The sequence below is a fragment of the Vicia villosa genome, linkage group LG2, assembly GCF_029867415.1.
Source record: "Vicia villosa cultivar HV-30 ecotype Madison, WI linkage group LG2, Vvil1.0, whole genome shotgun sequence".
In the NCBI taxonomy this organism is placed as follows: domain Eukaryota; kingdom Viridiplantae; phylum Streptophyta; class Magnoliopsida; order Fabales; family Fabaceae; genus Vicia; species Vicia villosa.
This window is the reverse complement of record NC_081181.1, coordinates 216,124,154-216,139,452: the sequence shown is the minus strand read 5'-3', so window position 1 is coordinate 216,139,452 and position 15,299 is coordinate 216,124,154. Positions and strand designations below refer to the sequence as shown.

Sequence of the window (15,299 nt, the reverse complement as noted above, 5' to 3'; positions counted from 1 at the left end):
TTTAATTATATACATGTGACAGTTCTATTAATGTTTACTTGCATTTGTTATATGAACGCGTCAATTGATCTATCGCCAATATGTATTTATTTTAATTTTATTTATTATATACAAGTCTGACGCCTAAGTAATTAGTCTTTTTTTTTTTTTGCAATTTTTTATCTGAGTCAGAGTAATTTAGTATGTAGTTGGAAAATACAATTATTTTAGCATTTAATTTGAGAAATATGATTATTTAAAAAAACAATCTAAAGTAAGATTATAGTTTTAATTTCTATATGTTTACTATAGAATAATTGTTAAAATAATCTGTGATCATTTTAAAAAATTTATTATTGTCTTAACTAGTGTCTTACCCGTGCGTTCGCACGGGTACCCGTCTGTCTCGCGCATTGGGTTTTAGGGCACTTTAATAAAATAGGGAAAATATATATATATATATATATATATATATATATATATATATATATATATATATATATATATATATATAAGTTCATATTATAAGGTAAAATATTTTAAATAGGTTAAAAATACCTGTTGGACCTTATAGTTGGTTAATTTATCTAATGGGCCTTAGAATTCTAGCCTTGGTGCAGAAAACCTATTTTTATTGTTAGACCTAATTTGTTAATAGGCCCAAAAAAGAATCCTATTATTGGTATTGTTACATAACGCTGGAATTTAAAATGAAAGTAACGTTGGATTCATAAGCAATCAAAGAGTCTGTCTTTGGCATTGTTGGTGTAAGAAACGCAGGGTTGGGTGATAAGTGTGAAGAACAAAATGTCGCAGCCAAGAAGGTATGTGCATGTGTTACTGTTTATGTTGTTTGCAGAGTTTATCATAAGATATTCATCCATTTAGAGGTCGCAATGTTGTTTTGATTCCAGTTCACCCGATAGGTTGGAGTTGCAAACTCCATGGAAGCGGCTCACAGTTGAGAGGATACTGAGTGGGTCACAGGAGAATGATGATGTTATGGAGGAATGGAAGAAACAACATCAAAGATTGAATCGTGTCGACGATGCCGGTAAAGTTTCTGTAGAGGCTGCCAGGATTGTTGAAAATAAAGGGTAATCTTATAGTTTAATTTTGTTTCTTGTATTGAATTCCATTTAACCTCTACAAAATTGAATGTGTTTCCGGAATAATGAGTTACAACTTAGTTTAATAAATAGTTTGTATGTTATTGTGTTGAAGGGATGATGGAGATGGAATTGAATACATAATGATATCTTCTGATAGTGAGAGGTAAAGTTTATTTATAAGAGATAGGGAATATATTATCGTTATAGGTATATTGATGCTGTTGTGTTTGCATTGTGTTGTAAATGTGGTCTTAATTGCAGGGAAATGAGTCCTGTACAGGAAGAGTTCGAAGAAGCGTACTGGACACGTGAAGTTCATGATGTAAAGAAGTTTTGCTCAAATGTTATGGTAAGCAGTGTTCAAAGTCTATAGTTGTTGGCACACTGGTGTTATACAGAGATGTAATGTAACTGATATTGTATGTCAATGAGTGCAGTATATTCCTGCAGAAATAGTAGAGAAATGTGGGCTTGCTGGAATGTCAGAGATTACCCTCAATGATGTGGACAACGGGTACCCATATGAGTGCAATATGAAGAAGAGGCCAAAAAAAAATGAAACATATTTGTATGGAGAATGGTTTGACTATGTAAGGGCAGCGGAACTGAAAGTAGGCGATAAAGTGCACTTTGTGATTTATTACCCGCCAGTGTTAGATATTATGGTAACAGTGGAGCGCAGTGGTGATCGTTGATAGAGCTGTTGGTTAGGCAATGTTTGTGGTGGATGTATAGGGCCGTTTTTTAGCAGTTTGGTTTGTATGGGATTTATGGTTTTGTTTTTTTTTGTAATGGTGGATGTGAACCAAGATTAACAATTATGGCACTATGTTTGGTTTTAAATTAAATATTATCAATTTTGGCTGTAAGTTTCATGGACTGAGCCGAATCTGCCATGGTTTTTATGCAAAATTGATTACCACTCTGTTTTAAAATTAAGTATTGTTTATTATAAGTATTGAACAGGATATCTATCAAACTTGATCAGAATAGGGAACCTAATTTCATTATTGTTGGTATAAGTTTGGGTATGGCTCCTGTAAATGGTAGGCTATTAAATCTAATAGGTAAACACACAACAATGGACATATGAATAGTTGAAAATTCAATTTAATAGTATATGTTAAAGAGTAGTACGATAATATTAAATGGTTATAAAATAGTTGTAATGTGTTATATTATATTGGGATGTGAAAGATCAATTGGGTTATGGGCAGTTATTGTTTTTCGTGAGGCATATAAATAAAACGAAAACTGTTTTGAAGTGATGTAAATGCAAAGAAGACTAATTGAACAATTGCATTGATTTCTATTGGGCGGTGGAAAAGTAGCAGGTATGTGAAGAGTCCATTTAGAGTGTTATATAAGTAATGTGCAGATAGTTTGATAGCACTAAACACTAAAGCATTCATCATTACTCTGCAATCAACAGTGTAAGCTGCGAATTTCTGAAAAGATGGAAGGAAGAGTTGATCAAGCAGTGAGAGGTAAAGGTTAACACATCATTTGAAAGTTTGCTCTGTTACATATTGTATTTAAAAGTTATATATGGTTGCATGCAGGTGAAGAAAACTCGGTCAACCAAATGGCTGTGGGGAAAGCTGTCACCTCTGATAACTCTGTGTATGTTTGAATTAGCTTATGTTGAGTATACATTTTATGTTTTAATTTAGAATGTTTGATAACACATTTATTTATTGACCATGTTGTCTGTTTGTATAATGTTCCAGATGCCATGAACCTGTTGTTGACGATTTTAGTTGCCATGTAGAACAGCCTGCTAAGTTACAATATTGTATCTGGAAGCAAGATGTGTCCAACGGGAAGATGGCTCAGTCATGTCTTCATGTAAGTTATTATTCGTTTTAAGCTTATTGTCTTTCCCTAACAGTTAATGGGATTATCTAATGTTGTTTTATATCAATATTGCAGGAAATTCCTGAGCATGTTGTTGCAAGTCGCTGGCTCCATGGAGCAAGGTTTGTAGATTTGGTTGACTGGGAAAGGGAAGTCAGGTATGAATGTGAAGTTCATCATACCGAAAAGGGTCAGATGTTCTTAGGGCGTGGTTGGTACAAATTTGCCAAGGAAAGGTGCCTGCTTGATGGAGACTCTATGGGCTTCAACGTTAAGGATCCCATCAGCAAGGAGATACTTGTTACAATGTTGAAATATTGACAATGATGTCAAAGTTTGTTATAAATATCTAAGTGTTAAACTTTTTGTAATTTTCTGGTGGACTTAGGTCCACCTTTATATTAATATATAAGATTTTGGTTTTTAGATGTTATGCTATATATATATTATTTCTGTTACTTACATTGCTAATATGCTATTAGTAATATATATTACAGCAGTTACTTGCAATACTAATATGTTGTTATTAATATAGATTACTGCTGTTACAGATTTACTCTGATCAATTCTAAAAACTTAGACATTGTTAAATACTTCTTTATAGACAACATTTGTAGTTTTCTCTCTGAATTTCTTTTCTTCATCATGTATCAGTATTTTGATTCCCTTTTTTGTTGTTACTCTTGACAATGCGACATAGATCTGGCCATGTGTGAATACATCTTTCGGTAAGTACAAACCAACGTTATCCAAGGACTGTCCCTGTGATTTGTTAATTGTCATAGAATAGGAAACTATAATAGGGAACTGTCTCCTATTCAGTTTGAATGGCCATGGTGATTGGGATGGTGACATGTCCATTCGAGGTATGTAAACCAAATTTCCCATACCTTTACCACCCATTATTGAAGCCTCCAGTACATGGGCTGCCATCTTTGTTATACACAGCCTTGTGCCGTTACATAAACCTTCAGCCTGATCTATATTTCTCATGAGCATTATAGGTGTCCCAACCTTTAGTTTTAAGTGATGGTTTGGCAATCCTGATGTTCGGAGGGAACTTAGAAATTCTGGTGTGAGGATATCAACTACTGCTGGGTCATGAATCTCAGACTTGTCAACTGAATTTGCGCTGTAGTAGTCACGAATCTCTCCTACATTGTTGACCAAACAGAATTAGTAAAAGCAAAAATTAGATTAATATAATCCATTAAATTATATATTTTTGTTGCTTAACCTGGCATCAAGCTAAGTATATGGTCATTGATCTGATCAACAATCTGCAGTGTAGAGGCAAGTATCGCTCGACTTTTAAGGTAATCTACACATTGGAAATTATTTATGAAATCAGGGTATGTGCTATTGACAATGGCCACGATTGGATCATCAAATTCTGTTATCAGAATATCAGGTGGTATGTTGATTTCGGCGGTGCCGTCATTAGGCTCAGATATTCGGCCCTCTCCTATTCTTAAAAGCCAATCTGAAAACTGTGCTATCTCATTTTTGTCAGTCTGTGTCGATCCTGTTCGTAGCCGCATGTTTCTTGTCAATGTTAATACCTCAACTGAATGCCATATGTAAGATGCATTTATGGCACAGTGTACAATATCGGAACGACTGCCTCTGGGGACGACAGGTAAAATCTGTCTGAAATCACCCCCGAAAACAACAACCTTTCCACCGAATACATCAGTTGAATTTTTGTCTGCACTCATAACATCTTTCAAAGTTCTGTCAAGCGATTCTATTGCATACTTATGCGCCATTGGTGCCTCATCCCATATTATAAGCTTTGTCTGTCGTAACATGTCTGCGACATCATCATTGAATTCAACCTTGCAAGTAGAATTATCCATAGTTGGTACCGGTATCCTGAACTTTGAATGGGCAGTTCTACCTCCTGGAAGTAACAATGATGCTATACCGCTAGTTGCAACAGTTAAACATATATCGTGTTTTGATCTTAATGCAGCTGCGAGTGTTCTCCACATATATGTTTTTCCGGTACCACCATAACCATGAAGGAAGAAAACCGCAGGTTTTTGAGACTCCACAGCGTGGATGATTTTTTCATAAATACTTCTTTGCTCATCTTAGGAACATAATATTGATTGTAGAACGGTGTTAGAATAATTGATTCATAGAATTTCAAACCGTAAAATAAAATGAATTTAATTGACGCAATAGTTACCTGTAAGAGCAGCAAACAGATTTTCAAATTCTGAGTTCATTGATGCTGTATCATAATTACGCTCATCATATATGAGCCTGTTTCCCAACTGTTCAAGAACATAAGCATCCGGATATGGAATAGGACTAAAATCCTTTAGTGTCCTTCTATTTGCCTGAAGCAGTTTCTCAATTTCTATTAAAGTCAAATTTTGCAACTCTTCTTGTGTGAGGTCCAATTCTGCATTGATATGAGAAATTGAGTTATAATGCTGTTGGTAAGTCATCTGTAGGTTGTTATTAACAAATTGTTTTGTTTGCTATTTTATTACGTCTAACAAACCTGGATTAGCAGCCAATGCTCTTTGTGTATGCAAGACACCATCAGATAATAGGAGCCAAGTTTGTTCCCAAACATGTGCAGGGCGATTAACAGCACCAGACAAAAGCATGATAACAAACAGTTTTCGAAGAAAATGACCAGTCCCCCAATGACTTGCCTCCTTTATAGCAGCTATGTATTCTTTGTCGTCTTCAAGAAATCCCATTGCAAAGCATGCATCTCTGAATGTATCATACTGAATGTTATCCACGGTCCTGATTTCCTCATATGTTGTTGGTCCTTTTGCCACCGTCAACATCATGCGCAGGTAAAACAGTTCACCAGTTGTTGGCGGAACCCATATGAGACGTCCAATGGTGAAGCCTTTTTTCCGCGGTTTCCATTCTCTCTTTTTTTTGTGGTAAACAAACTTTGAGACAAACTGACCATAAGTTAATGTTTGTGCCTCTTCATATTTAGCATTTGCTACCAGCCATGCAGTAAACATTGATTCAGTCACACTTGCAGTTTCCAGCACATTTTCCATGCGTGCATAATCTGTATAGTATATAGGTTTCTCCCCAACCAAATGATAGAACATACGTTCCACAGCTGGTTTTCTGCCATGAATATTGTAAGAGTAAATGCGCCAGCATGCTTCACTGGGTGAGACATACCTGCAGTCGAGATATTGTTGGATCTCATCAACAGGTTGATTGCTATTTGTTGAAACTGCTGCTGTTATTCTGTCATAGCCTTTATTGATATATTTGAAAAGATATTTTATTGAAGTACTCTGATTACACCATTCCATGTTTATATGTGCCTGGTATTTCATAAGAAATCTGGTATTATATGGAACCACATGTCTGTTGTCCAAGGTGATACCATTTTTTTCAATAGTGAAGGTTTTTGATCTTCTCCTATACAGCGGATATCCCTCTGCATCAACAATAGTGTCTTCAATAAACTTTTTGGGGTAGTATTTAGAACATCGTCCATTCTTCATACATTGTGAGGTCACGCGAGCAAGCCCACAGGGTCCATGCATCATATGTGCCCTAACCAATTTGTATAAATTGGGATGAACAGTCGGGTCGGGAATTTCAGCAGAAATGATCTTGTCTATGTCGGATGGTGTTGGGTATTTGCTCTTAGGGTGTAGGAATATCAAGATGTGAGCATGTGGCAATCCGCGCTTTTGGAATTCGATGGTGTACATATCTATTAAATTGAAAGTTAGTTCGATGTAATATTTTGGTACTACACAGACACATGATTGAAAAGTAGTATAATTAAATGAAACAACTTACATGCAATCACTTTTCCCACGACATGGTGTTTTGTAATATCATCCATGAGGGTATCAAACTTTATTTTGAAAACTTTTGAAATGATATCTGGCCTATCATGGGGTTGTAGACCTGTGCCTGACAGTGCTCTTTTAATTTCAGGCCAATTTGGGTTGCAGGTAAAAGTAACAAATAAATCAGGGAATCCCAATTGACTTGAAATGGCCATACCGTCAAAATATAATTGATCCATATATCTCTTGCTACCAACAAATGTTGATGGCAGAACAACTCGTTTTCCTCGCTTTTGGTGTTCATTTCTTGTATCGCAATCAGTTTGAGCGGCCAAATTATTATATTTGCCCACTCTTAATTTCGACTGATTATCTCTCAACCAATTCAGTCGTTCGGATTCCATCATAGCATAGCCGTCGACTAAGAATTGTTGAAATAGGCGTCTTGAGTAAAGTAGTGTTTTTGCCTCTTTGCGACGTTGTTGTAACCGGTAAGAAAACCAATCCTTAATGCTTTGACGGTTTCTCTTAGTGACCTCAGTTTCATGGCGATATCTGTGCATTATATTTTTCCTGTAACCATCTTCCCCATAAGGAAATATAAGAGGATACTGATAAGCCAAATATGCTGGGTGAAACTCATCTATTCGTTGCAAACCACCATTGCGGCGCTGAATTAAGATGTCCCTTTTATCAGCAGAATCAATGTCTCCCACAATGAGTGCAGCCACTTCTGAGACAGTAGGTTTGTTGTAAACACGGCCATCTTCGGATCTATCAGAAATAAGCCTGAGTTTTAAATCTGTGAAAGAATTTGTCCTTAAAACATCCCTTGCCATTCTAAAAGCTTTGGCATGAACATTGTGCTGATCTAACATCATCTTGAGCTTTTTAACAACCGGTCGCTCGATGCCTTTGTTGTCCCTGTTTATTTTTCGCAGCCATGAATAAATAGTTTAACATAATTTTTGTATAAAACAATTGTGTAATTATGTCTGAGCATGCTTACTTGAAACATTTTATTCTGTGTTCAACTTCATTGTCCGTGTCATAGATGTATAATTGAGCATATTGCGGAGGTTGCCCTGTTTCTGGCAGCAGTGTACCAATTCGATGACAGGTCTGACCCTGCAGTCTCAAAGTAGGGGGTCCACCTCTTTTAGAATATGTTGTGTCGAACTTCATTCCAGGGGAAGTGAATGAGAACATTGCGTTGTATGTTCGTATGTTAGCCTGGTAGTTTTTACTATCTGAATATGTGTTATTAAATAGAAGATCTTGCAACACCTGTGGAGGTTGCTCAAGGAACGGAAGAACAATTTTTCCTCCACGGCAACAACGATAAAAGCGAGGAGTTGCTGTAATTTTGTGTCTATTCACTTTTTCTTGGTACCACATACATGCTTGGCAGTGTGCGCATTCATAACTTTGGTCGCCAATATCGTAATATTCTGAAAAAAGAAACCACAATACTGAATATGTCTATCAACAGAAGAAGTGTACATCATTTGGTTATCAGTGTATGATATGGAAATACCTTGAAGATGGGCCTCCTGTAATTGTGCCGGGTCTGAATCTTCGTCAGAACTGGAACTATTAGAAGAATTTAAATTATTGTCAGAGTTGGAGTCATCATTGTCTTCATAATGAGATTCAACAGACACATTATGATTTGAGGTAGATGGATGATCCATGGACTGACTTGACATATTATAATTTGAAGTAGATGCATGATCCATGTTCTGACTTTGAATAACAATGTTGTTCATATTTTGAACCCTACTAACTTCAGTATTGAACAAATTTTTCAATCTTTTTCTGTTATCCAAGATTATTTTCCTTCTCTTTCTAGCCATAGCCGTTTCAATAGTGGTTTCATATGTTACAGAAGATGTAAAATTATGATTTAAATGGGAAGTGAGGTTGCTTGATCTGACACGGTTTCGATAATCCCTCTTTGCTTTAAGAATAAGCTTTCTCCTCTTTCTTGCAATGGATGTTTGAGGAGCAGTGTTTTTAACAACATCTGTTTCCATCACAAACACAAAAGTAGGATGAATAATAATACTACAAATAAGATTGATTTGTATAGATTTATGCACACAATATGAGATGTATAGCATGCTACTTCATGATTTTGAATACTAAAAGTTTACAGTTTCTAATTGAAGGGGAATTGGTGGGTTCAAATGTCATGAATGCAGTATTGATTTTAATTTTTGTTTGATACTTGATTATATATGAAATTGGAACTGAATATGAATAGAATGATGGTTATAGATTTAAATTACTACTTATCCCTCCCTTATAACTGTTGTGTGTGTTAAATGTATTTAATTTAATCTATACAGGTTATTTATAATATTTTATTTGATGGATGTGTTACTCTTTTAAAAAGACTTTAAGTCAAAACTAATATTATAAGTAAATAGAAACTGAACAGTTAACCCACTTTCTGCATGTACCTAGTACTTGTTTCCTATTGCACTGAATAGAAGTTTAGCATTGCAACTGCCTGCGGTTAGGGTTCCGACAATGGCATCTTCACACGGTGGTCCTTCTGTGCGTATTCCCTCTGATGATGAAAATGATTTCAGGTATGAGTAGATAATTTTATTTCACCATTGCTTTGCGGTAGAAAATAGGGTATACCGGTATAGAAAATATGGTAGTGTGGTAATAACACTTAACAACACTTAGTGATGGGTGTAGTATCAATATAGCACAATGTTGTATTATGTGTGGTATTGTCAAGAAATCAAATGTGACTGAATGACTATTGTTGGTTTTTATTGTTGGATTTCATATCCCGTCGTTGCTCGGCATATGACTATTGCTTAGTAAAGAATGCTTCATATGCGGTTTGTTTTTAATCCATATTTGATGTTGGAACAGCAATGATCAGGCAATGGAAATCATAGAAGATTTGGTAAAGGAAACAGGGTACGATCCTAAGGTGGAAAGAAAACGCAGGAATAAACAGCGCAAAGTCACTGCTGATCGTGTTGTGACGAATGTTAATGTTGTCGCACAAAATAGCGCAATGGTTAACAGCAATCCCAATGCAGGACCTGTAAAGATAAAAGAGGAATCAACAGACATTGACACAAATGAAATCAAAGTTTCTGAAGTTGGTGAACCAAGTGGATCAAAACAGGGTAAGAAACAAAAGGGTAAAGTGGTGAAAAAAGCAAAGGTCGGTACAGACATTACTGTAGACAGTTCTACAGGGGCTCAAAAATTTTTCTGGAACACCCATGTTACAAATGCTAAATCTACACAGCAGAATGTAATGGTAAGGAGATATTTGAATATTTGCAGCATGTTATTGAAAATGTAAATAGTATATATCGTTAATAGTTACCTTATTTCTTGTATGCAGCATTTCCCTAAGGAAATCGCCAAAAGATGCCTCCGTCGCTTTCAAGATGAAATCAACCTGCTGGATGTGAGGACGAAGAACATTGTTACCTGTCAGGTTCACAAAGCTAACAGAAAAGGAATACCCCAGCCATATGAAAAGTACATGGCCCTGGGATGGTACGAATTCGCCAAATCTCTTAACCTGCGTAATGGGGATACAATAGCATGGAGTATGCTGCGATTCTCTCCGTATATCTATGTGAAGGTTGAAAGACAATGAAGAAACTGCTGCTATTTGCAAACCGCGTACTATACCCGAATTTTAATGGTTACATTATATGTTGGGAATGTTATTTTGGTACATTGTGTTACATATATTCTGCTACATGTTATTTTGTAAGCACTTTATCCAAAATGTGAACACAGTAATATTGTGACCACTGGAAGATCTAATCTATAATCGTTTTCAGGACAAATTTTTTAAGTTCTCCTATTATATTCTATTAATCCACTCTGATATGCTGTTAGTTAAAATGAAATCTGTCCCATAATATTGTATCAACATTATAGTAAGATCAGACATAAAATTATTTATTGATAGTTAACATAGTCAAATGTTAAAAGTCCTGGTGTTTGTTTGTGAGACACAATCCATGTTTTAGTTTACAATGCAATAACAGAAAACTTAAATTCTGCTAAACCAAACAAACTGTTCTTTGCAACATCATTATTGTAACTAACATTAAAAATAATAAAAAAGGAGCACCGCGTTATAAGAGGTATAGTTATCAATGGAATGTTTGATATATGATCAAAAAGAATCAAAATAATTAATAATAGTATATATAATATGTAGTTCAATTTGAATCATTTGAATATAATAAGACAAAGAAACCATTGATAATTCTTAAATCAAATTGAACATAACAGAAGCACATAGCCAGTATTCATGCACTAATTATTACAGAAAATGAAATCACACACATGATTAAAAGCAAAGGAAACTAACATTCAGTTTTTGTAACAAACACCTAAGCAAAACACACACAAAATAAAAATATTCCTAATCAATCTTCTCCATTTTAATTATCTTCTTCAGCTTGTTTGATGACAGTTCCCCATCAATAGATTCACTTGATGCAGCAGGAAGATGTCTCTTACCACCAGGTGTAACAGCATCCGGCTTGTGTTCAGATGTAATTTCCAGGTCCTACAATGCCACGATGAAGACTATTAGTTAGGAATTGTGATATAAATGTAAGTCGATAAGTGTTAGTAATATTGATCTAAATGTAAGTAGGTAAGTGTGTTGCAGTGAGACTTACTGTAACCAATTCACAGTCCTCATTGGCATCTGTTTTAGCTTCATCAACACTCTCTTTAATCTATATATTGTTAAACACAGTTTTCAATATAACATAATCACAGGAAAAGCAAAAAAATGCATACACAGTTTAAAATTTCTACCTCCAGAGTATCAGGTACGACAGTTTGGATTGGAATAGGTTCCTTGAGAATTTACCAAAGAAAAACAAAATCAGGCCAAAAATTGTTATAATATGAAGTCCTCTTTTATAAAACAAATGTCAGTTTATTAGAGCTGACCTCATCTGTTCCCCATTTTTCCTTAAGTTGCTGGATAATAGGATCATTTTTTATAATCATAACGACGGAACAGTTCTTCCAGCGTGGATGCCACTTAACCTTCATAGCCATTTCCAACTTCAACAACTGATCAAGTGCTAACGGAAAGTCCAATGGATCAGTAATTCCAGCCTATTTAAACAACTGGCCATATTAGTGTACACAGAGTATTGAAAAGTACATTCTAATTCGTATGCAGAATAAAAATATAACCTGAATCATAGTGTTACGAAGTTGCGATGCAGATAAACCCAACAGCATTTCACATTCTCTGTTCCAGAAGACAAAATTGCAGCTTTGGCCCCCGTGAGTAACCTCAATTTCAATCTTATACCTGAACATCATAAGAAGTCGTTCCGTTAAAAAAGCCGACAACATAGAAACATCAAAAACATGACAGAAACAACATCTATTAGGTGAGAACAACTAAAACCTCAGGACTTCGGCCATGGTTTCATGACCAGATTCACACTCAAAGGGGGGGTTGTCCCCGCGCGCTATAGATTGACACATATGGCAGACACGATAGAACCATCCAAACGGAGATGCTACTAATAATTTTGTTGTAGCGACAGTAGCGCAAAATGTAACCTGGACAAATAGCCGCCAAAATCAGAAACATGTGACACACTAAACAATGAGGTTATAATTACGATAATATAGGAAAATAGAAAGACATACATCCGTAAGTTGAATAATCTCAGCAATAGGCAAAACAACAGCCTTAGAGAACAATTTTTGGACAGGAGTGAGCTGTTGATTTTCAGAACTTTGGGAGGAATATTGGGAATTCCCTCCAAGTTGGTCAGACAGGGTTACCTTGCTCTCCTCAGGCATTCTGCAGAGCATGGATCATTTTCAAATTCATACATGAAAAAATAATTGCATAAAATGGATGACACTATCAACATACCTATCAATAAAGTCTTTCATGATCGGAAAATCAGCATCAACACATAAAAGGCTCACATTGTAGGTGTTTGTCACAGACAGAGGATACTTTCCTGCAAATACAACATAACCTTGTCAATATATTTATCACAGATTTTTTTCATTTAGTATCAATTTATAAAATAAGTCATGGAATAACCTTCTTCCTTCACTTTGGCATACTGAAGCAACACAACTGTAGGTAGTGATGCAGCAACCCTAACTTTGTTAAACTTGATGAACTGATCCGCGTATGATTCCCACAGAGTACAGTTCAACATGTTGTTGCTAAACCATGATCACAACACATTAAGATATATAACATGATTCATATATGAGGCAGTTTAATGTATAAAAAAACAAACCTGTGATCACGCAACATCATGCTAATTTGCTGCTTCTTTGCACCTGACTCAGTCTGCGCATAACCAATACTATCCACCATTCCAATGACATCTGAAATAAATTTATTAATTTCACACGGCTATAATGCATCAAAACATGAGACAATAAAAAAACCAAAAACCATACTCACGAATCAGAACATGTTTGTCAAACCTCCCTGTTATGATGTCTGAAAAACTTGTAAATAAAATCGATTTCGCGGGTATCTCATGTTTGTCTTCATCAAGAACAGATGTTCCAGCAGTAAACTTTATCATATATCTGTGTCCCGATGCCCTGAAGGCCAGAACATAAGGCACCACCTTAAAATTAGATACAGTATAAGTATGGCCTAATAAGCATTTTTCGGTGAAAACCGACACATGCGGTGCTGGAACAACAGCATGAATATCATCTCCCTGCAGCAGAAACCAACAAATGATTCAAACTATACAAACATAGGTAAATGATAAACATACTGAAACACAAACAGGGTAATCACCAATTTGTCAACAAAGATCATTTCAAAATGTTCCTTGCTGTTGGAGACAACTTTCCATCGGTGGTGAATCCTAACAACAATCTTCCAAAGCTCTTTTCCATCATTGATCTCTGCTATTCTCTCAACAGGCCTTGACATGATAATGCAAATTCACACTGCACTGAATGATTACCGCAGAAGTTAGCAAGCATGGAAAGAGAAGAATGAAATTACTGATAAATAGGCAAGCCATTTAAACACATAATTACTGCAATTGTGCAGTTTGGAACGTGGAGAGGCACAGAGTAATGGTCCTTACATAACTGCAGCAACATGAGAAGCTGTGAGGGTGAAACTTCCACAGCCATAACTGCCGCAGCCCACCATGCAGTTGAAGGATCAAAAATTCTGTAGTAACCACCAAAGCTGATGTGGATCATTGAGAGAAGAGTTGCTGATGTGGACAGCCTAAGAAAGTCCCAAATGGTAGACTTTTCTTATATGATAGATTTACATTGTATAATTTGTATATTTATTAATTAATTAAAATTTTGAATATGTAATTGGAAAGGACAAACAGTTATTGTTAGTGTTAGGACAAAACCAAATCTAATGTTGATGATACACCAAAATGAAATCTGTCTAAAAAAATTGATCTCAATATAGATTGGTTAATATAGGAAATCTATAATTGAAATCACGTGAGCTTGTACTAGTATCTCTTTATGTGTAGTATCCAATAATGTGACATTGTCATTCACATGTACTCAACTCCAAATGCATTAGGCACAAAAATTATTTTTAAAATTTGTTTAATTATCATATTTAGTATATATGCAAATACTTTATTATATAATCAAATTAATTATTTAGCAATTATAAGTTATAATAAGATAAATTAGAATTTCATTTATTTTTAAATTTTGTTAATTAAATAATTAACTATATATATTTAACTAATTAATATGAGTTTAATATTTAATAAATTAATAAATTAACATATCGTAAGACTATTTTATATGTATAATTATTTATGTAAAGGAAGATAATTTTTTCTTCAAAATAATCATTTTCTCGATTTAATTTTTAAAGTAATCATCTTTTTCTATTATATACTAAACTACTCATGTTTCGAATAAAAGAAATTGACGGTAAAGAATATACGTCAAATTAATTTTTTTTTTTAATCAAAAAACTCAAATATCATAAATGAAAAGATAACCAGATACACAAGGGGACCAAACCAAGACTCCTTAATGACAAAGCCTAAGCCTAGAGGTACCCGACTTGTCTAACAAGTAATCTTTAATGATAAATTGAGGAAGCTGAGTGAACCAAGTCGTAGCTTTAGATTGTAAACCATGGCTCGCCAAAGAATCCGCACAAAAATTGGCTTCGCGATAGTTGTGGGTGATCCTAGTTTATATGAATGTGATATACATGTGTCAGTTCTATTAATGTTTACGTACATTTGTTATATGTATGTATGCGTCAATTGATCTATCGTCAATATGTATTTATTTTTATTTTATTTATTATATACATGTGTCAACTAGTCCGGCGTCTAAGTACTTAGTCTGATAATTTTTTTTTGTAATTTTTTTTATTTGAGACACGAGTAATTTAGTATATAGTTGGAAAATACAATCATGAAATATGATTATTTAAAAAAAGGAAAAATATTCTTTTTCGTCCCTTAACTTTGTCTTGGGGTTCATTACGGTCCCTTAACTTTTAAAAAGTTCAAAT

The 15,299-nt window shown here is 34.9% G+C and overlaps 3 protein-coding genes across 3 annotated transcripts; 1 reads left to right on the top strand and 2 right to left on the bottom strand.

The window, feature by feature from the left end:
* The first annotated feature begins 579 nt into the window (after nt 1-579).
* LOC131648237 (uncharacterized) lies at nt 580-1,910 on the top strand. Its single transcript, XM_058918010.1, has 5 exons — nt 580-803; nt 894-1,076; nt 1,204-1,254; nt 1,353-1,440; nt 1,529-1,910. Exons 1-5 carry the CDS (start codon nt 787-789, stop codon nt 1,784-1,786), a joined length of 597 nt encoding a protein of 198 aa, XP_058773993.1. The 5' UTR covers nt 580-786; the 3' UTR covers nt 1,787-1,910.
* A 1,614-nt stretch (nt 1,911-3,524) lies between these two features.
* On the bottom strand, nt 3,525-8,784 carry LOC131651318 (uncharacterized). The gene is made up of 7 exons (XM_058920983.1): nt 8,286-8,784; nt 7,765-8,199; nt 6,756-7,595; nt 5,464-6,666; nt 5,143-5,361; nt 4,186-5,043; nt 3,525-4,102 (listed from the first exon to the last, which is right to left on the bottom strand). The coding sequence occupies exons 1-7, from the start codon at nt 8,782-8,784 to the stop codon at nt 3,525-3,527; spliced, it is 4,632 nt and encodes a 1,543-aa protein (XP_058776966.1).
* Nucleotides 8,785-11,056: 2,272 nt separating this feature from the next.
* Nucleotides 11,057-13,979, bottom strand: LOC131648235 (uncharacterized). Its single transcript, XM_058918009.1, has 13 exons — nt 13,870-13,979; nt 13,572-13,731; nt 13,221-13,488; nt 13,051-13,141; nt 12,846-12,973; nt 12,669-12,759; nt 12,437-12,593; nt 12,189-12,346; nt 11,969-12,089; nt 11,717-11,887; nt 11,579-11,620; nt 11,437-11,496; nt 11,057-11,321 (listed from the first exon to the last, which is right to left on the bottom strand). The coding sequence occupies exons 2-13, from the start codon at nt 13,707-13,709 to the stop codon at nt 11,175-11,177; spliced, it is 1,572 nt and encodes a 523-aa protein (XP_058773992.1). The 5' UTR covers nt 13,710-13,731; nt 13,870-13,979; the 3' UTR covers nt 11,057-11,174.
* Between the last annotated feature and the right edge of the window lie 1,320 nt (nt 13,980-15,299).